General features: G+C 55.7%; 1 protein-coding gene across 1 annotated transcript in view; it reads right to left on the minus strand.

Annotated features, from left to right (window-relative positions):
* PARD6G (par-6 family cell polarity regulator gamma) overlaps positions 1 to 18,338 on the minus strand; it is a 53,415-nt gene extending 35,077 nt beyond the window's left edge. Inside the window, exon 1 of the mRNA XM_090285361.1 lies at positions 18,128 to 18,338. Coding sequence (XP_090141487.1) covers positions 18,128 to 18,199 — 72 coding nt within the window. The 5' untranslated portion in view covers positions 18,200 to 18,338. The remainder of the gene's footprint in view (positions 1 to 18,127) is intronic.
* Between the last annotated feature and the right edge of the window lie 2,029 nt (positions 18,339 to 20,367).

The raw sequence follows: 20,367 nt of genomic DNA on the forward strand, positions 1-20,367 counted from the left end.
AGACATCAACTCTGAGCACCTCTGGAGCCATGGAGTCATAATCTGCAGGGCTCCACTCCTCCTAAAAGCAATAAGCATACTGGCAAAAATGGTCCAAATCAACTTTTTGAGATTTGTGGGAATTAACCAAAGGCTTGTAACAACCCAGGGGCGTTCAGTCTGAACCTCAGAGCAGCAAGCTGCATGGTGTTTTAACTTCCCAGCTCCCTCTCCTCAGCTTTGGAACCCAGCGGCCGAGTAGCCTTTCAGGGCAGGACCGGTGTGCACCCCACCCAAAACCCTTCACCCACAGGACTGTCATGGTTAAACGCCCCTGGGGAAGCCCACCGCACAGGGTTGGTCCTTACCGACCTGCATGGGAGCTCACTCAGAGGCAAACCCCTTTCCTTGGGGCATTTGTTAAGAACAATCAGCAGCAATTGTTTAATGATTAAAGATCATATGATAAAAGTTATATTTGCAAATGAAATTTTTACAACATAGTGGAAATTATGTACTTTGCAACTATATTTACTATGAGAAAATTCAGATGCCAACCTCCAAATACATTATCACCTGTATAGACATAATTCTCACGGTTCTTTCAGGGGGGTTGTGAGGTTTGAAAACTTGAAGGGTAAAGGAACCACGGTGGGAGCACCCTAGGCAAGGTGCCGCTGCAGCAAACAAGACCCGGACAAACAATACAGAGAAACGTTGGGGAGTCACACCTGTGAGGACAACTGCTATAAAAACACACACACTCTCTGACACCAAAAAGCAAGTGTTGACAAAGACACGAAGAAATCGGAACCCCTCTGCACCGCTGAGGGGAATGTAAATGGTGCAGCCACTGTGGAACACAACATGGAGGCTCCTCAAAGGATTCAAAATAGAGTTATCCTTTGACCCAGCAATTCTACTTCTGAGTATATACCCAGGAAAACTGGAAGCAGGGTCTCGGAGACGTTTGTTCAGCCACGGTCACAGCAGCCTTACTCTCAATCGCCAAAATGTAGAAGCCACTCAGCTGACCATCCGTGCACTGGAACGTTCTTCCGCCTTAAAAGAAGGGAGATTCTGGCTGATGCTACGTACACAGTTCTGAATGAGCAACTCACAGTCACAGAGACGGAGGTGGAACGGGTGCCAGGGGCTGCAGCAGGGGCAGCGGGAGTGGGCGTTTCACGGGTGCAGTTGCAGATTCACAGCACAGGACAAGAACAGTGTGGAGTGGGCGGTGGCAGCGGCACAGCAGCGCAGGCGTCTGTGAGAGCACCGAGCTGTGCGCCGCAAATGCTTAGATGGTCAGTTCTGTTATGTGTATTTTACTATAATGAAAAAAGGAGGAAAAAATGCGGGGGAATGAAATGTTCGTGCAGCTTGGGGAAAGTCTGCTCTTAGAGCTCTGGGAAGCCACACGCAGGCGCGGGGCTGTTGCGGGTCAGGACAGTCCTGAGAAGCCCGCCCTCCCTCGTGTCCAGCCGACCGTGGGATTCTGCGCAGCCAAGAAGCAGAGGCTGAAGGTTTCCAGTCAGGGCACATCAGAGAAGGAAAACTCTGACTCCAAAAAACCTCCGCTGCCTTGCGGCATACCTCTTCAGGGGAAAGGCTAAGGGAGTAAACCCCAACAGAAAATCCGGAGCCGGAGTCCCTAAGGCGGTTTGACATTGTAGTCAACACCGGCAACTCCTGCGGCGCACCTGAAGCCAAGCTGTATTGACTCCGTCTTTCCCTTGGACCCTTCAGCTGCGAAGAGAGGGGGGGTCTGCTGCATGGGCAACAGCAGACCCTCCATATCACCCTGCCCAGGCTCTGTAGCTTCAGCTTCACTGGAGAGGACACTCCAGCGTCATCGCAAGATGTCGATTCAACACGGGAGGAGACAGATACCGTGTCACTCCCGAGTCGGACTGCACAGCCATTCTCGGCGGTGCAGATAGACTCTTAAGAAGCTACACCATCGTCTCTCGAGACGGACGGCTGCCGACCTCGATACGGTACCGCAAAATCCCACGATATAGCGAAAAATCCGCGATAAATAATTACATATAATATTTACAAAAATCCCGTGATACAGCGAGGCCATGATAAGTGAGCCGCAATACAGAGAGGGACGGCTGTGTGACTACAGAAGTGAAAAGACCGGTACGCTGAAAACTGCAGTGCACACAACATTGTTGAAAAAATTAAAGGCAACTTAAATAGTACGAGCACACAGGTGGGCATCTAGACAGGACAAAGCAGGAGGAAACAGCCTTTCGTTCATGAAGTTGGACTATCTGAAATATTAGCCATCTTGCGCTTCATCTCTAATACACGAACTACAGCTACCTAATGAGTTCCCATTTTGCCAGGTGTTCTCCTCAAGGTTAACAGCAGATGTCTTCAGGGAACAGATAAAGTTATTTAAGACATTAAAAATGGAGGAGGGGGACATTTGATGTTCATGGATTAGAAGACAATATTTTAAGATAGCAATACCCCCAGGTTGATTAAAGAATCATTTCAACCCATATTAAAACTCTAGCTGCCTTTTTTGCAGAAATTGGCAACCCGTTCCTAAAATTTACACAGAAATGCAAGAGACTCCAAAAGACCAAAAGATTCTTGAAAAAAAACAGAGCTGGAGGGCTCACACTTTTCAATTTCAAATCTTACAGTGTAGTGCTGGCATAAAAATAGACGTACAACCAATAGAATAGAATTCGGAGTCCAGAAAAGAACAGCCTTGCATTTCTGATCAATTGGCTTTCACTAAGAATGCCAGGAAAATTCAGGGGCGGAAAAGAACAGTCTTTTCAACAGATGGTGCTGACTCGATACTCAAATGCAGAACATGAGGCTGGATTCCTACCCCGTGTCATAAGCAAGAATGAACTCAGATTGGATATGGACCTAAATGTAATAAGTTTACAAAACCTTGAGGAGACCTAGAATTAAGTTTTCATGACTTGGGTTAGGCAGTGTTCTCTGATACGGTGCTAAGAGCATAAGCAACAAATGAAAAGAACAGATAAGCTGGCCAGCATCAAAACAGAAGACTTGTGCTTCAAGGGGCACCATCAAGAAAGTGAAAAGAAAATCAAAGGAAGGGAGAAAATGTTGCAAATCATATGTATAATAAGGGACTTACATCAAAGATATATGAAGAACCCTTAAAATCCGATAATAAAATGGTAACCCCATTAAAAATGGGCAAAAAACTTGAATAGATATTTTTCCAAGGAGGATGTACAAATGGCTCATACACACACAAAAGGACCTCAGCATCGTTGCTCATTAGACACGTGCAAGCCAACCTACAACGAGTTGCAATTTTACCCACTGGGATGACTCTAACCACAGAGACAGAGGGCGGCGCACTGGGAAGGAAGTAGAGGACACTGAACTCTCATCACCTGCTGGTAGGGACGCGAAGTGGTTGGAATCGCTTTGGAAACCAGTTTGGAAGCTCTGAACAATGTTGACCACAGAGCTAACACAGGGCCCAGAAACTCCACTCATAGGCAGGTATACCCCCAAGAGTGACAACACAGACGTCCACACAGAAACTGTACGTAAGTGTTCACGGCAGCGTCACTTACAGCAGCCAAGGGTGGGGACAGCCCAGATGCCCCTCACGGACGATGGATACAAAAATGTGGTCCGTCCTTAGAACTGCGTGCTATTCGGCCCCAAAAGGAATGAGTACTGACACATGACACCACAGAAACGAACCTCGAAAACACGGCGTGGAGTGAAAGACGCCAGACACAAAAGAGCACATATTTCACGATTCCATTCACACGGAACACGCAGAACAGGTGGATCCAGGGGCTGGGGATCTGAAGGAACTGAGAAAGACTGCCAGTGGTATCCGGTGAAGAAGATGTTCTGAAATTAGATAGTGGTCATGATCGCACAGCTCTGTGAATGTACTAAAAACTACTGAATTTACACTTTTGAGCTGTGGTTTTTAGTTCCTGTGACTTATAGCTTAAAGAACTATTTAAAAAAAAAATTTTTTTTTAAATAGCCAATTGAAGGGTGATTGAAAGCCACATTCAAAAAACATGGCAACACCCTGGCTGCTGTGGCTCAGTGGATTGAGCGTCAGCCTGCGAGCCAAGTGTCGCTGGTTCGATTCCCAGTCAGGGCACATGACTAGATTGCATGTCAGGTCCCCAGTTGGGGGCGTGAGTGAGAGGCAACCGCACAGTGATGTTTCTCTCCCTCTCTTTCTCCTTTCCCCTCTCTCTAAAAATAAATAAGTAAATAAACAAATAAATAAAATTTAAAAACGCTAACAATTTAAAACAAAAAACAAAAAAACCATGGAAAACCCAGGGTCTGCTTTGGCTCCGGACAGACAGGGACCTCAAGGCATAAGAGTCCAACCGATGCTGTCACCAGTTTAGAGGATGAAGATCTAAGAACTTGGGAAAGGCCCCAGGTGACTGCTGGTGACTGCCCGCCCTGCTACAGAGAAGCAGGAAGTGACACTTGGTCCAAGCTGGCAGGGCAGGCTTTTCCAGTTCGAATTGGTCCACGGAGCTGAACTGGGAAGGAGGATCTCGGACAGGCACCCTGAGCAGGACAGAACTTGCCTTCTCTCACATGTCCCTCTCCACCCCGACCACAAATGGCAAAGGGCCCGCAGTCTCTTATCCAATTCAGGAACTCAAACTTCATATGAATGATATTTTTGGAGTCACAGGGCTCTGGCAATATAAATCTATTTTCAAGATTCAATGTCATGTGACCCCAAGGATAATCCATTACACGATTATTGTTTTCCAGATATTAGAAGTGCAAACTTTTCTTTTTCTTGATACCCAAGGAGGTGTCTCCATACTTACCCATAGGTTTAAACAACTCCATTGTGGGTAGAAACAAATTTAACTTGGAGCAGGAAAGGCTTGCCAGCTGTCTGCGTGCCCACCATGACATTGGCAAGCTTCCCACTTGGAAGTGCCCTTGCGACCCCTACACTGGCCGGCCCTGTGGGGGCGGAGCTCGGACTCCAGATGCTCTGAGCTTCAGAATGGCTAAGTCAAACGGCTCCTGGTTTGTACAGTGCCCAAGGGGCATGACGGTGTTGAAAGACTCACCAGGCAAGACCGCAGAACCAGGCAGTAAGGAAGAGTGTTTACCAGTTAAAATCTGCTTAGGAAGTGGGTCACCCTAAGACACCTCCCAAACCCCAAGCAGCCACAGAAGTTGAATCACTGCATGGACAGGCCATGAGGGCAGGTCTGGCTATTGTAGCCCAGCATGCTCCGCATACAGCAGGCACTCAACTCCTCGCCAACTCACGGGGTGAACTGCTGTTGCCCATTTTAAATAAAGCTCAAGTGTTTCAATTAAGTTAGCATGGACTGACAGTCACCAGACAGGAGGCCAGATGTGACCTGCCTGCACCTGCCTCGCCCAGCGTTCCTGCCGCGGCCATGAGCCTGGAGCAGGTGCCACGTGTCCGCAAGAGGGGAGATGTTTTCGGGGGCACCACCAAGAAGGCATGTTGAAACATCTGCAGATGGACAAGTAAACGAGAGACCTGGGGGTCTCCAAATGTGTAAAACACACTCTCTGCAGGAAGCCAGAGGGGCACTGGCTGTGACTTTATTTCAAACGTCAAAGCTCAACAGGAAATGCCAGTTTGAAAGACATGAAGTCTCAACTATAACCAGTGGCTGTTTCCTTGAGAAAAGGCAGGACGACCATCCTCCTTTGCTGCTCCCTTCACAAGTGACCCCCAGCACTCTCAAACCACTAGGACACTCTTATAAAAGTATCATTTTAAGTGACATGCGCCTCTTTACGTGAACTCCCTTCTCCCAACTGCCAACAGGAACTTATCGAACAATCGAACAGGCACTCCTGCTTTGGTCTTTTCAGTTGTAAAAACAAAAAAGTGACCTTATTTCATGTCCCACAGGCCTCGGCAACAGCAGGCACTCAAAACACGGCTCTGGGACCGTGAGCGTGACGTGTGGGCCCTGCTTTCCGTTACCCTCAGCTTCTGTCCGACGGCTCCAGGCCCAGGGACTAACGGTCCTACACACTGGGGAGCACCTGAGCAACGCGGAAACATGCCTGTCCCTGTGGAACTACCTCCTGGCGGGGAAGAGAGACAGTAGAAGTAAAGGCAGTGAGCCCCTAAATCACACAGCCGTGGGAAGCGGGGGAAGGAGAGAACTGCAGGAGACCGGCCATGTCCATCTCACGGTCGCTGGGCACGATGTGGGGCTCAGGCCGTCCCCGCAGAGGGCCTGCGTTCCTTCTGCATGTCCTGCTCTGGCCGCTGGGACAAGCCCGGGCCACCCTGGACTCCCGTTACCCATGTCAGGGCGGGGCTGTGGGGCTTCCCACGCACAGCACAGAGAGCTGAGGGCTGTGACTGCTCCGCCCAATACAATCACTGCCCTGATCTCCAGGAACCAAGGGCCCTGGACTCCAGACCTTCCTGTTCCCCTGCCTGGGGCCTGGCCAAGGCCCCCGGGAGCCCCCGGCCCCCAGTGCCAGAGGTTGTGCTCCTCTGGGACACAAGAGGCTCCTGCCGGCACCCGGGAGCCACAATGCCCTTCGCACACGAATGGCCCCTGCTATCTGTCTGTCCTACAACACAGGCCTGAACCAGGCACGCACGTGACACTGGTGTCAGGGCAGCTCTGAGCCCCTGGCTGCAGGAAGGGCAGCCCCGCCCCGCCCCCACCTGCTGAGTCCCAGCCCCGCCTGTCAGGTGAGAGCAGTAGTGGCAGGTCATCAGAAACAGACAGACGGTGACAGGAAATGTTCATCAAAACAATAGTGGGAAATGGAAGCTGTGAAAGTTCCTCAAACAGACAAAGCACGTTCCCAGGGGTGAAATGTGACGACGCCGCAGAGAGCCGCTTCAGGATTAATGATCTGGAAGCCTTTACAACACGTGTGCGCAGTGATCCCACTTAGGCAGAAAAACGCAGAACAGGCGGCAGGGCCGGGGCGTGGGTAGAAGTTCTCGGAGCCCCGAGCCCAGCACACCTGGCCCGGCCGGTCGCGAGCCAGGGTCTCGGGGGCTGCGCCCAGGCCCCCAGGCTCCCAGGCTCTGACGCCCCAGGTCCTGCTCCCAAAGGTGCAGCAGCAGCCCGCCTGGGCCTGTGGAGACGCCCAGGCTGCATCCCAGCTGCACGCTGGTCTGAAACGCAGGGTCGGAAGCACGCACTAAGCATCTTGCTCGTCACCGCTACGGGCTGATTCATTCAACAAAACTGACTGGATGCAGACGGGCCTGGCCCTGAGCTCCTCATGGGCCACCGTTTTGTTTGACAGCCAGGTGGTGAGCAAATGTGCAGTTACAAGCCATGAAATGCAAATGAAGGCCCCTGCGACACAGACACAGGCCGGGTTTACAGGGCAGAGGGAGGGCAGGCGCCGCAGCACCCGCGGAGGCGGCCCAGGACCGGGGGAGCGGCGTGGGCGGCCAGACCCACAGGCCCTCACGTGCGCCTTAGGGTGCTGCAAGGGCGACTCTGCAGCCGGGACCTCCGATGGCCCCTGTTTGCTGAGGCAGGTCCTGCACTCACGATCAACATGACATTCAGGGGAAGAGGATCCTTTGTCGCACTGTCGGGAGGATGGGGAGGATCCCACGCCCCTCTCTGAGCCACACTGCCGGGGCCCGGGACTCCGCATGACCCTCACAGTCCCCCACCCCGAGCAGGGTCAGGGCTCCTGTCAGCGGGGGCTGGACCCAAGTAGAAAAGGTCTGTGCGCTGGCAGGGTCTGTGCAAGCACCTCAGGATCGATTTGGGGACAGAGCCAAGGGGCCACACAGAAAACTGAGAAAGACCTCCTTTTGGGGAAGGGCCACAAAGTGCAGACTGACCTGCCTAGGCATCTGAGTCTGCCGGAGTGTGGGTCCCTGCCGTGGCATGACTTCCTGGGATGGCACGTTGGGACAATTTAAATCGGGCCACAGACCTGGGAGTCCGACGGGGTGCAGCTGAGCATGAGCCCACCACGATCCAGGGCGACGATGGGGCCCCCGCCGGCACCTGCGGAATGGCCCTGACAAATACACATCCAAGGGCACGTGTCTCACCTGCATCCAGCATGCGGCAGGGCTGAGGAGGGGCACAGAGATTTAGGGCCCTGGCCTACAGCCTCTGCACAGCGGGGATTTCCATTTTGGAGGAAAAGCTGTGGCCAGCACCAAGCGCCATGTGATGTTCTTTCACCCTAACAGCAGCCAGAGGGGTCCCTGTCCCCACTCACGGCTAGCAGGACTCAGAACCTGCCCACAGCCACAGGCCACAAACCACAGGAGCCAAGGCTGACCCAGGAGGGAGTTGAGAGCATCCCACAGAGGCCCCGGCAGGGTGAGGTCCACTTGGAAGGTCAAGCAGGAGCAGGAACGCCGCAGGAAAGGACAGCTGACAGTGTGGGCAGGAGGGGCTGCTCAAGAGCTGGGGTGCAGGTGGGGAGACCCTGGTGCGGACGGGGCTCTCATGGGTCGCCCTGTCCATGGGACACTCTGAAGCAGAAATCTTCTCAGGCTGAGGAACCTGGACCCCGAGCTGCACAGGGAAGCAGGGTCACATCCCAGCATGACCTTGCACTGGACAGGGACGGGCTGAGCAGGGGTGCAGTCCGCTCAGGGGCATCTAATCAACACGAGCTCTGGGGCGGATATTCTGAGCAAGGCTGAGGATGGGTACACCAGGCTCAAATTCCCGGCTCTCCATTCTTGGCTGCATGACTCTGGGCCATCTCTGAGTGAATTTCCTCCTTCGTAAGGAAGGGGCCAAAGCATGTTCCTATTTGGGGTTATTATGAGAATCAAATTCAAGTGCGTGAGCCAAGAGAGACCCGCAAACAGCAGCTGCCCACCGCCGACCTCCACGAGCCCCCTCATCTGGGCCCAGTGTGGGGGCAGGGAGCACACTGGGGCCTTCCCACACGCACAGGGCTGCCCTCCTGCGTGCATGGCTTCCCCACGGCAGACCAGCACGTGTGCCGGGGGCACCCCACCCCCAGGTGAGGCGCCTCCTCAGCTCTGATCGGGTCACGGCTTTCCCAGGCCCGGTCCCTTCCCTTGCAGGCGGGCAGTTATTTCTCAGGGCTATTTTTCAAAGTGAAACAACCTTTTTATCCCAAAAGAGGAAAGCTGTGCTCACAAGTCAAGACTCAGAGCCAGCGGGTGCTGCTCAGCCAGCCATGAAATCTAAGTGGCCTCTGCTAAGTGACATGTCCAGGTGTGCTAGGGCCCTGGGAAGTCACCAATGACACTCAGGTGACAGCTGCAGAGAGCCTATGCAGCAGGACAGGAGGAAATGAGACAGGCAGCCAGGGTCCCCCTGCAGCCACCCACCTCCCCCAACACACAGTCTGTGCTCATGGGGGTTCACAGGAAGCAGCTCAGCCCTGAGCCAGGGTCCAGGATGCCTGGGCAGGGAGGTATTGGGACACACGCTGTGACTTCAGGTCATCTCTGAGCACGTAGGTGTTGTCTGTTTCCCAGGAGGTGGAATCCAAGGACAGGGGAACTGGATAGGACCAGGTGTGGCAGCTGGGCATTTAGGACCTGGTTCCGCCACTTCTGGCTGGGACTGTGGTTGGCTGGGGGAGCGAACAACCAGGTCAAGCCCTCGGGGCCTCCGCTCTGCCCCCAGTGAACAAGGTGTCATGAGCATCAGGAGAACAGCTGTGCCATGTGCTCACCCAGCAGGAGGGACAGCAGAAAGCCCAGCGCACACCTGATGCTCCAAGAAATGACACTTCACCTGGACTCTCCTCCACCTGCTGTGACTTGGAGGCAGCTGCTCCCACCAGTCTGGACCAGGCCCCCGGGGCAGGGAAGGAACCCAGAGACTGGGTGCTCCCTGAAACGTACCTGAGCTGAAACTGCAGGGCAGCCCCACAGCCTATCCACGCTTGGGGGTGGGCGCTGGGGCTCAGGCTGCGACCAGAGTCCATGACTATGTGGGCCAAGAAGAGGCGCCAGTGACAAGCAATCAGTCACATCCCAGGAAAATGCTCCCAGCTCAGGGCAGGTGCGGGCGGGACAGGGGACTCTGAGCTCAAGGTGAGAAGCAAAACGGGGCTTCCTCAATACACCGTTTCTCACGAGAGTGTTCCGTGACGTCTGGGTGTCTGCCTAACACCTGTGCAGACACCCAGAGCTTCCGCGGCACCTTCGAGGCAGAAGGAGCACGTGCCCGGGAAGCCTGGTCTGCGCCTTCCTACGCCTGCACCTGCACGTCTGCTGATACTGCCTGGGCCGGGTCCCTTCCTCCTACGTGTGGGGACTGGGGCCCATACTACAGGCGGATAAGTGTGTTTGGTCCCATAGCAACACCCCGCTATTATTACAGACCAGTGAGGGAAGTGAGGTCAGGACTTCTGGGTGGGGAGCCCAGGCTCAGGCCCCTGGGCCGTGGGAACAGGGCACCAGCACCACTTCAGCCCCCCAGCTCCTACCCAGGGCCACAGGGCCCTCCACAACATCATGTGTCCCCAAACGGGAGTCACCTGAGGGGAACTTTCTGGACCACACACCAGGGCTGACGTCATGTCTCAGACGCAAAGGCACAGGGGGCTTTGCTGGGTGACCTGACCGGCCTGGGACCCGGCCTCTGACAAGCATTCTGAGGTGACACGGATAACTAATGTGCCTGCTCACTAGACAGGGCTTCTGGGAGGGCAGAGAAACCCCTGAAGTCAGTCACACAGTGTCCACCACCCTCCTGAGGTGCGCGCAGGTGTGAGCTGCAGGTGACTCTCTGGAGGTCCCCACAGTCCCCCACACTGGAGGCTGCTGGGGTCTTCCTCCCACATGGGAAACTTTTTAAAAGGAAGGTTTGAAGAGCCTGTGGCCTGAGCTGTCCCATGACCTGCGGAAGGGCTCCCAGGCCCTCCCATGCTCAGGCGCGGCCCCCCAGAAAGGCCCACAGAGAGAGGTGTGGCCAGGAACGCCCGGAAGGACATAAGGGGAGCAAGTGAAGCCACAGAATTAAACAAAGGACTTGGACAGCCATTCGCACACGGACGGCGGGAACCTTAAACTCTGTAAGGCCAGGAGCGTCTTCGCGACTCTTGTCTCGTGCATCCATCGGCAAGGTCTGTGGGAACCCCCAGCCCTCAGCAGTCAGGCCAGGGTTGGCGTTCACACCGCAGATTCAAGAACAGTCCACCAAGCTGGGGCGACACTGAGCGGGACCACCTGGACAGTCAGCTGTGCCCTGCTAAGTCGGGGCTCACGGGGGCGCAGGACCGCAGTGTGCGCAAGGGGAAGAGCGCACAGCCGCCAGGAGAGCGCAGATGCTGATCTCAAGCTGATCCGCGGTCACCAGGGTGCGCACGTGAAGCTGGGTCCCGCGGCATGCCCGCGGCCAGCGCGCTCTGCTGTCCCGCCCACTGGACACCACGCAGAGACCCCCACGCCAGAGGGTGGCCCGCAGCAGCTTCCTGGAGGCTGAGCCTCCGCGGGGGGCAGTACGGACGGGCAGTGGCTGGACGCGGGGCACTGTACCAGGTGGCGACAAAGTAAGAATTCAACAGGCGGGCTATGCAGGAGGACCTGGGGGGCTTTCAAACTCTCTCAGCAGCTAAGGGTTTTTCTTCACCCCCCCCACCCCAAGTAAAGTGCTGCACATGTACCCCGAGTACAGACCAGACGGTGGGTTGGGGACGTGGAGTGGGTCACCAGCTCAGTGAAACACGGCCTTGGGGAGATGGAGGGATGGACAGTGTGTGCAGGACAAATATCCCTGGACCCCAGGAATTTTAGGGGCCCGGGAACTTAGGACCAAAGGTAATGTGTGTCCCCGCTGGCCGTGACAGCCCTACCCCACGGGTGACACGGGGCTGCCCAGTGGCTCTTGAGGGGACATGGGAGGGCACCTGTCAGCACGGAGATGGCGCTGGGATGAGGGCCGGAGCCAGTGACACCGCAGACCCGCCTCCCAACCTTCACAGCCGCTTCCTTTCAACTTTCACAGCCTCTCTTTGTCCAGCCCCCCCCCCCCAGGTCCCCGTCCTCCCTCATGGCGCAAGCAGGGAGGGGACAGGCCGCTGACCCCTCTGAGACGCCTTGGGGACCAGCCAGTAGGTGGGTCAAACTTTGCTGATTCCCCTCACGAAGGAGCTCCCTTCTGACGCCCCCCGGCCCCCTCTTCTGAACCAGCAGCGACCAGGAAGACAGTGACTGCCCACCTGACTCCAGCTCCCCAGGGCTTGTTGGGTACCTACTGTGTGCAGAGCGCAGCCCTTCACACTGTAGGTGCTGGGTTCTCTGTGGAGCCTGCTGCTGGGAAATGTGGCCGACTCTCTGAGCTGGAGGGCAGTGGGGACGGGAGATAGGACCCAAGAGCCCCCAGGTGACGAAAGGTGGGGACTGGCGCCCAACGAGGGGAGGCTGATGAGAAGAAGCAGCAAAGAGCAGTTCCTGGAGGCCCCGGCTCCCGTGTGGTCCTGCTGGGCAGGTGGGCAGCAGGTGGCTCTGACACCTCCAGTCGCAGGAGATGTGAAGGGTCCCACACCCAGCCCCCCCCCCAATCTGCTCACTGGCCAAGCGAACCTTCACTGGACCGTAACCTAAGGGGGTTACCTTTGTGCCCCAGCACGAGACCCATGTCTGGCACATAGTGGCTGTGAGTAAGCACATGGAACCAGACTGTTAGGGACAGCTACTGAGTAGAGGACGTCCCTCGAGGCCGTACAGGCGGAACCAGCTACAGAGAGGCAGGAAGAGCAGAAGTTGTTCCCCCAAAAGCACAAGAGCTTACCCTCCGGCTCTAGATCCACACTGCAAGGGCCTGTCCGCTGGCACGCAGAGCGAGCTGGGACCACCTGCACCGAGAGGGACGGGGCCGCCTGAGAGACAGGAGTCAGGCCACAGCCGTGGTGACAAAGCAGGACTCTGACTCCGGGCAGCCTCGCGACCCCGCCTGGACCCGGTGTTGTCGGAATGGGAACGGGAACAGGACTCACCCTGCAGGGCTGTGACGCGGGCGAATGAACCACTGTTTGCGATCTGTTACTCTGAGCAGCATCTGGCACATGAATACACATCTATACTGGGGTGGGTGGTTAACACATCTGAAGAAATACTTGTGCCCACAACCTGTCCCAAGGCCAGGATCCAACCTAGGCCTTCTGGGGCAGCCACGGCTCCAGGTTCACAGCAGAGCAGAAATCTGTGGCCAGGACAGGAGAAGCCAGTAATCATGACAACAGGCGACTGAACAAGTACACCTCCGGACCCCTCAGCATCCATGCCATGGGGCTCCTGCTATGATCCCTCCAGCCCCCTGCCTTGCTGGTCTCTGAAAGCCCAGGAGGGCCTGTCCCGGGAAAGGTCAGGATGCCGCCCCTCTGAGCTGATTCACAGACAAGAAATTCTGACACCTTGAACGGCGGTGGCATCTTCTGACCCTTGACCTCCTCCCTGTCCTGAAACACCAGGGGTCCTAGGTAAGGACCTGAGCCCCAGCTAGCTAGGGTGCCCCAGGATGGTTCATAAGGCTCCGTGCCACACGCAGGCTTCTCGCTGACACCCTCAGTGCCCACAGGTGACACGCCACCTGGGTTCCTGAGCAGTGTCCTCTAGGTGCAACGTCACAGACCAAGTCACCGAACCTGTTAAACGTGGCATGCACAGATACAAAACCAGAACCTTAAAAGGGTGTAGCCAACACACAGGTGAGTCAAACCGTGTCAGGTGGTTCTCAATGGGCCGGGCCTCCCTGGGAAGGCAAGGGCCCAGCTCCCGTGGGGAGCCTGGCCGGGAGCCAGCGCAGCAGCCGGAAAGGCGTGTCCCTGCGGCAGGCAGCCGGAGACAAGAGGTGGGGAACAGGGGACACACGGACTTGCAGCACTGTCACGCCAGCACCGTCGGCAGTGACTGGCCCAGCAGCTTCGTGGCCCAGCGAGAACAGGGCAGGAAGAGAGGAAAGGGTGCAGGGAGAAGCAAGACACACAGCAGCTCACTAACACCTGAGACCTACTTAAGACCAAGGGACAGCGTTTTCCTGGTCTAATGGGGAAAGAATAAGAAAACATGTGGGAGGGACGGAGAGGGGTGAGAGGGGTGAGTAGACATGAAACAGGCATATGAATTCTGAGAAGAGACTTCCTGTTAGAAAACTTAGCATTATGTATCCAAAGCCTTCACCCAGTAATTTGACTTCCAGGAATTTGTCCTCAAGAAATAATAAAAGTATAAAAAAATGTTTTTAAATAAAAAAATAGCCCTGTGAGGTGTGGCTCAGTGGGTTGAGGGTTGGCCTGCGAACAGAAAGGCTGCCAGTTCGATTCCCAGTCAGGGCACAGGCCTGGGTTGCGGGCCAGGTCCCCGGCTGGGGGCGTGCAAAGGGCAACTGATCGATGTTTCTATTGCACATCTACGTTTCTCTCCCTCTCTTTCTCCCTCCCTTCCCTTCTCTCAAAAGTAAATAAATAAAATCTTTAAAAAATAAAATAAAACCAAAAACATTGTACAATAAAAAATAAATTAAATGAGTTATTCACTGATTTAATATAAAAATATTCGTTATATACTTTACATACTTCTATAAAGATTTAACTATAAAGATGTTGTTCACAGCACTATTATAGAAAAATCTGAAATAGGATATTAGTTAAATTAATTATAGTTTACAAATAAGATGGAATACTGTATAGTTACTTTTAAATGTTTTCTAAAACTATTTACGACGGGAGAAAACACATGCAATGCACAGTGAGGCTGAAGGGGACGCTGAGGAGCAGCGAGGAGTGACGCCCGACCCTCCCTCGGTGAGCAGGAGAGCGCGCGCTCTGCAGGGAAGGGGCCGGGGAGAACTACCCTCGCCTCTGCCTCCCGCGGCCTCTACGTCTATGATGACCATGTGTTTGGTTAGAACCCGAAGAGGCCTCCAAGATCCCTTAAACGGAGTAGCAGAAGCTGTGCTAAAAGCTGCAGCAGTGTCGTTCTCCCCCAGACACAACGCACGCGAGTGCTGTGCGAGGAAACGGACCTCGGCCCCTGCTCAGGGCCAGCACGTGGCAAGGGCCCTGGGATGAGGGACCACGGAAAAGGGACCAGAGAACAGGGGGCGCCGGCCTGGTGGAGGCAGGGGACGGGCTTTCAGTAGCGCCATCAGGGCCGGATACTCAAGAGAGCATTGAGGGAGGGTCCCGGGAACGGAGAGGAGACCCGAGTGGGGCCTGGTGAGGGTGCAGCTCGTGCCTGAGCCGGCCAGACTGTGCCCCTTTGCTTTCTCAGGCCCCTGCAGGTGCTGGGGGGACAGGCACGCCGGCCCGGTGAGTCCTCGATGGCACTGTGTCAGTTCCTAACTTCTCTCCAGATGACACGTCACCTCCAGTCACTGCCACCGAAGACCCTCCCAGCCAAAACTTGCTCCCCCAGATGCCTGCTCAGCCCCTGCCTCCTACGGCAGGTCTTGCGGGAGGAGAGGCAGAAGCCCAAATAGGTGGGAAAACAGGGGACCTGAAGCCAGAACTGGGGAATCACAGGTACTAAGGCAGAGTGTAAGAGGCTACAAGGACAGGACAGCCACCAGGTCAAGAAATAATGTCCCCAACGCTTTGGGACTGGACCAGCTGTGACAAGTGGCTTGATCCCAACTATTCTGAGAGGATCAGAGACAACCTTCAGATCCAACATCCTGAAGTGCAGGGGGATCCTGACCTGCGGCCTTCACTCTCACGACTGGGGGTTCCGCGCAGCTTCCAGGGCACTTTCTCCCCATCACCTCCCTGCATGTGCGGAGGTGACAGGGCAGGCGCCGTGCTGTTCATAGATGAGTAACTGAGGTTTGGAAGGGCGAGGCAACACACCTGACAGCTCACACGGGTCACTGGTGTCAGAACCGTCTGGACTTGGCTCCCTGGCACCATTTTCCTCACATACAAACCCAGGTATTATGGTCAAATAAAGACATCGCTGTCACAGAGTTCTGCCTCCTGTGTTTTTTTATCCTAACACAAGGACATTTTTTTCTCATTGCTTTTAGAGAGGGAGGAAGGCAAAGAGAAACATCGATGTGATAAACATGGAAGCAAGAGAAGCATTCATTGGTTGCCTCTCGCTCACCCAGACCAGGGATCAGGACTCCAGGCTCGAGCCAGCAACCCAGGCACATACCCTGACCAGAAATCAAACCTGCAACCCACCGGGCTCCGGGAGGACACTCCAACCCACTGAGCCACTCCAGCCACGGCACCTCCTGCATTTTGACAGCAGCAATAAAGGCTCCCTGGGAGACGGGCTCACTAAGAGCCAACATGAACTACCAAGAGGGTCCGTGGAAGGCTGAGCAGAGGGAAGAGCCTCGAGGACCCTTGGGACAAACAGCAAGGGGTGGGGGCTGTGGAGCCAGCCAGCCTCGCAGGGCCCAGTGGGTGTGGCCCTTCCATGAGTGCTCCCAAACTCAACCAAAACTCTGGCTCTGCCACTCACCCCCAGGGGGCATTCACTGTGTTTGAACTTGAACCCAGAACAGGGAAGGCATGAGGCATCGCACTGGGCCCAGGAGCAGCAGGGCAGTTCCTCACTCTCTGGTCCCCAGAGGCCTTTGCGGCAGGCCGGAGGGGGTCTTTGGGAGGGCGGTTCCTGCAGGTGGGCCCTGGGAGCTGTGTACCAGGCTGCTGCAACCTCCCAAGGGACTGAGCACGGACAGTGGCAGGTGCGGCCCAGAACAGCGCTACTGTCAGTGTCGGCAGCCACTGTGAAGGGGCAGCCAGAGGGACCTCTTGACAGTGTTGGTGGCAGCAGAAATGAGCACACGACAGAGGTGATGACCACCACACGTGCCAGAGTGTCTGCTGAGGTCCTGGGTGGGACATTGGCTACAAGATGTCACCTTGAGGAGTCTCTCTGTATTTTATCCCACAACTGCCTGTGAGTCTCGGATGATCTCAAAATAAAGTTTAAAAAAAGAAAAGCCACACTGCTCAGCTATTGTAGTGGACAGCAAGCTAAAAAAGCCACATTCCCACTGAGCTAAAGAAATCGACAATTACTTGGAACTCCCACTCATGCCTGTGGGTTTTTCTCCCACACGACTCAGGGGGCACATTTGATTGGGGGGGGCAGCACTGATGGCTAAAGAGCGGATGGGTGGGGGCGAGGCCCACGAAATCGGGATGGGGGGAAGGGATTGACCTTATTGAAAAGAGGGGTTCATAAAAAGTCTGTAAGAGTGAAGATGACAATGAAATCCTGAAACTCATTGCAGCTTCGAATCCCCCACGACCCCCTTCGTCGGCGGATGCCCTGGAAATCCTACACCAGAGGGTCCCCCTTGCCAGTAGGGGCAGCCCGGGTACGGGGGCCGCCGGACTCGGCTCCCCAGAGACCCAGCCAGCGTACACACGCCCCGCGACCCAAGAGTGCGCATAGTTAGGGGTCAGAGCCCACCCTCCAGGCTGCTCCGCCCGGCTGGACCGCGGGGATGGGGCAAGAGAGCCAGCCACCAGGCAGCAATCAGCGAAAGGCCCGAGGGGGGCCCCCTTCTCCAGCACCCCGAACCACTGCAGCTCCGCCTCTGCCCGCGAGGTTCCCCACCGAGACCCTCGCAGACAAAAGCGTCTAGTGAGAAGGAGCCGCCCCTGCAAAGAACAGAAGCGCCAGATCCTATCAGCCAGGAACCCAAAAGCGCACTGCTGCCCGCAAGTTCGGGCACGCTCAGGCCGGGCGCGGGCAGAGGGAGCAGCCGTGGCGGGCGCGCCCGGGGAGGCTGGGCCGGGGGCGCGCCGGGAGACTGGGGTCTGGTCCGGGGGTCGGGGCCCGCTGCGGTCTCCCCCTCGCCGGTCCCAAGGTTCCTCCGCAGCGAAGGAGGAGGCAAGGTCAGGGCCTTCCCTCGGCCGGGCCCCCGAATCCCCTGCACCGTGCAGCGTGCCGGGCGCCTCCCGCTCGTGGAACAAAAGAGCCGCTCCCGCGGAGGGTCCCGAGCCCGCGCGGCTCGGCCGACGGCTCAGCCCTCCGAGCGCTGGGGCTCCCGTTGGAGGCACCGGGCTGCGGGCTTTGTGTGCTCGCAGCGGCGGGAAGGGCGGCCGAACCCTGCACATCGCAGACGGCGTCCGCACGCCAAAGCTGTCTCCCGAGCGGGCCCCCGCACCGCCCAGCGCCCGCGGAGAACCCATTCATTCGCCGGGGCCGCAGACCGGCGGCCGGGCTCACCTTGCTCTTGACTTCCACCGCGCTGCAGTTGTAGAAGCGCAGGGTCTGAGACTTGTGGAAGCTCCGGTTCATGGTTCCGGCCCCGCTCAGCCCCGTCGTCGCCCTCGCCCCGCTCCAGGGGCTGCAGAAAAACGCTGGGGGCGGCGCCCCCCGCCGCGACCTCGGCCCCGGCCCGCGCTCCCCGGCCGCGGCGCTGCTCGCACTGCGGCGGCCCGAGCTGGGCTGGCCGCGCGCCTCGGGGACTCCAGCGGCCGCGCGCGGGAGGGGCGGAGGACGCCGGCGCGCACCACCCAGCGCACCCGCCGACAATCTCCGCCCCGCGCCCCGAGGGTCCGCCCCCTCAGGACCCGCTCTCCCAATCCCCGCCCCGCGCCCCGAGGACCCGCCCCCTCAGGACCCGCTCTCCCAATCCCCGCCCCGCGCCCCGAGGACCCGCCCCCTCAGGACCCGCTCTCCCAATCCCCGCCCCGCGCCCCGAGGACCCGCCCTCCGAATGCTGAGGACCTGTCTCTCCAGGTCCCGCCCGCGAGGCTGCGGGTCGCGGAAGGTGAGAGCTTCTGTGGGCGTCACCCCGAGCCCGGGCGAAGAGCAAAGCCCCGTCTCCGGGGGCCTCACTTCCACCGCCTTGTCCGGCAAGGGGGCTGCTTTAGGCTGAGTTTTGCCTCGTCGGGCATGACATGGGAACCACACCTGTCTGTACCCGCTGCCAGGCGGTAGGTGGGCTGGGCGAAGGCTCTGCAGGAGGCAAGCGTCCGGGGCACAGCACCGCGCAGACCGAAGCAGAGGGGGAAGGAGAGGGTCAGAGCCACCTCGGCCTTCCCGTCGAGGAGACTTCTGCCACGGGTCATGGAAAGCGCGCGCTGGCAGGAAGATGGCGTCGATTGTTACGACCCAGAGAAAACGATGACGAAGTATACTGTAAATAATTATAATCTGTTACACTACTGTGCACCTACTATATAGAAATTTACTGTAAAAGAAATGTACAGAATACGAGGAAATGAAAAGCAAAAAGTTAAAATCACCAATAATCATACTACTCAGCATTCGATTTTATTAACATTTTGGTATATTTCGATGCCTGTTTATTTTCTGCGCACATAGTGACATATTTTACAACATCGTGAGGGTGCAGTCTGGCAGCCTGCAGAGGTAGCCTCATGTTGTGTAAAGAACATTTTCATTACGTGTGCTTAGAAAACATGGTTTTCAAAAGCTGTGTCTATGAATACAGGCATAAGTGTCAACCATTCCATTATTGGATATTTAAGGTGTTTCCAATGTTTAGCTTTTATATAGTGCTGTGTTTCTTGGATTCACTTATTTCTAATTATTTCATTAGAATTAACTCCTAAAATTGAATTTCTAGGCCATAGAGAACATGTATATTTAAACCCTTTTAATAGATTGCCAAATTGCATTACCCAATATTTGATTTTTATTTAATTTCACTAAACGTCCTGTTTTGTGCAAAATATGATCACAGAGGCCCAGAATTACAGTCCATGTCCATGAGAGAAGCACCGGGCTGGCCAGGGAGCTGGACATGCAGACAGAGTTCTGAAACGAGGACCCTGGCTGGGCAGCTCAGTTGGTTAGAGTGCTGTCCCAATACGCCAAGGCTGTGGGTTCAATCCCCAGTCAGGGCACATACAAGAAGCGACCGATGAATACATAAAGAAGAGGAAGAACAAATTGATGTCTCTCTCTCTCTTCCCCAAACCTCTTCCTCTCTCTAAAATCAATAAAGTTTGAAAATAACATTAAAATTGAGGGCAGTTCTTGCTTTTGGACTACAGCCACGTGACACCAACTCACAGGTGAGAACTAGTGAAACATGAGAATGAGGCGCAGGCTCCAGAGCGACCTAAACACAGACCCGAGTCACAGGTGCTTCGTGTAAACCCAGGAGCCTCCAGCAACGAGGGACTGAGTCATTCCAACACTTTTGGTCCAACATTAAAGACTGGTTTTGACCTATAGGAACCTATAATATATGATATAGTAACGGAGGCCACATTTACCCAGAATTATGTACACACGTTGGAGGTATTGTAGATTTGGTTCCGAGCACCGCAACAAAGCGTCTCCATACAGCAAGTCGCATGAATCTTTTGTTGGTGGAAGGTCTGCCCCGACGCCGATAAAAGCGCAGTATCTACGAAGCACCGTGAAACAGGAAATGTGCTGAAGCACTTTACCTTGTTTTATTGGGTCTCAAGCCGCTTTCCAATACTGGA

The sequence above is a fragment of the Furipterus horrens genome, unplaced genomic scaffold (assembly GCF_987537825.1).
Source record: "Furipterus horrens unplaced genomic scaffold, mFurHor1.1.pri manual_scaffold_8, whole genome shotgun sequence".
NCBI lineage: Eukaryota > Metazoa > Chordata > Mammalia > Chiroptera > Furipteridae > Furipterus > Furipterus horrens.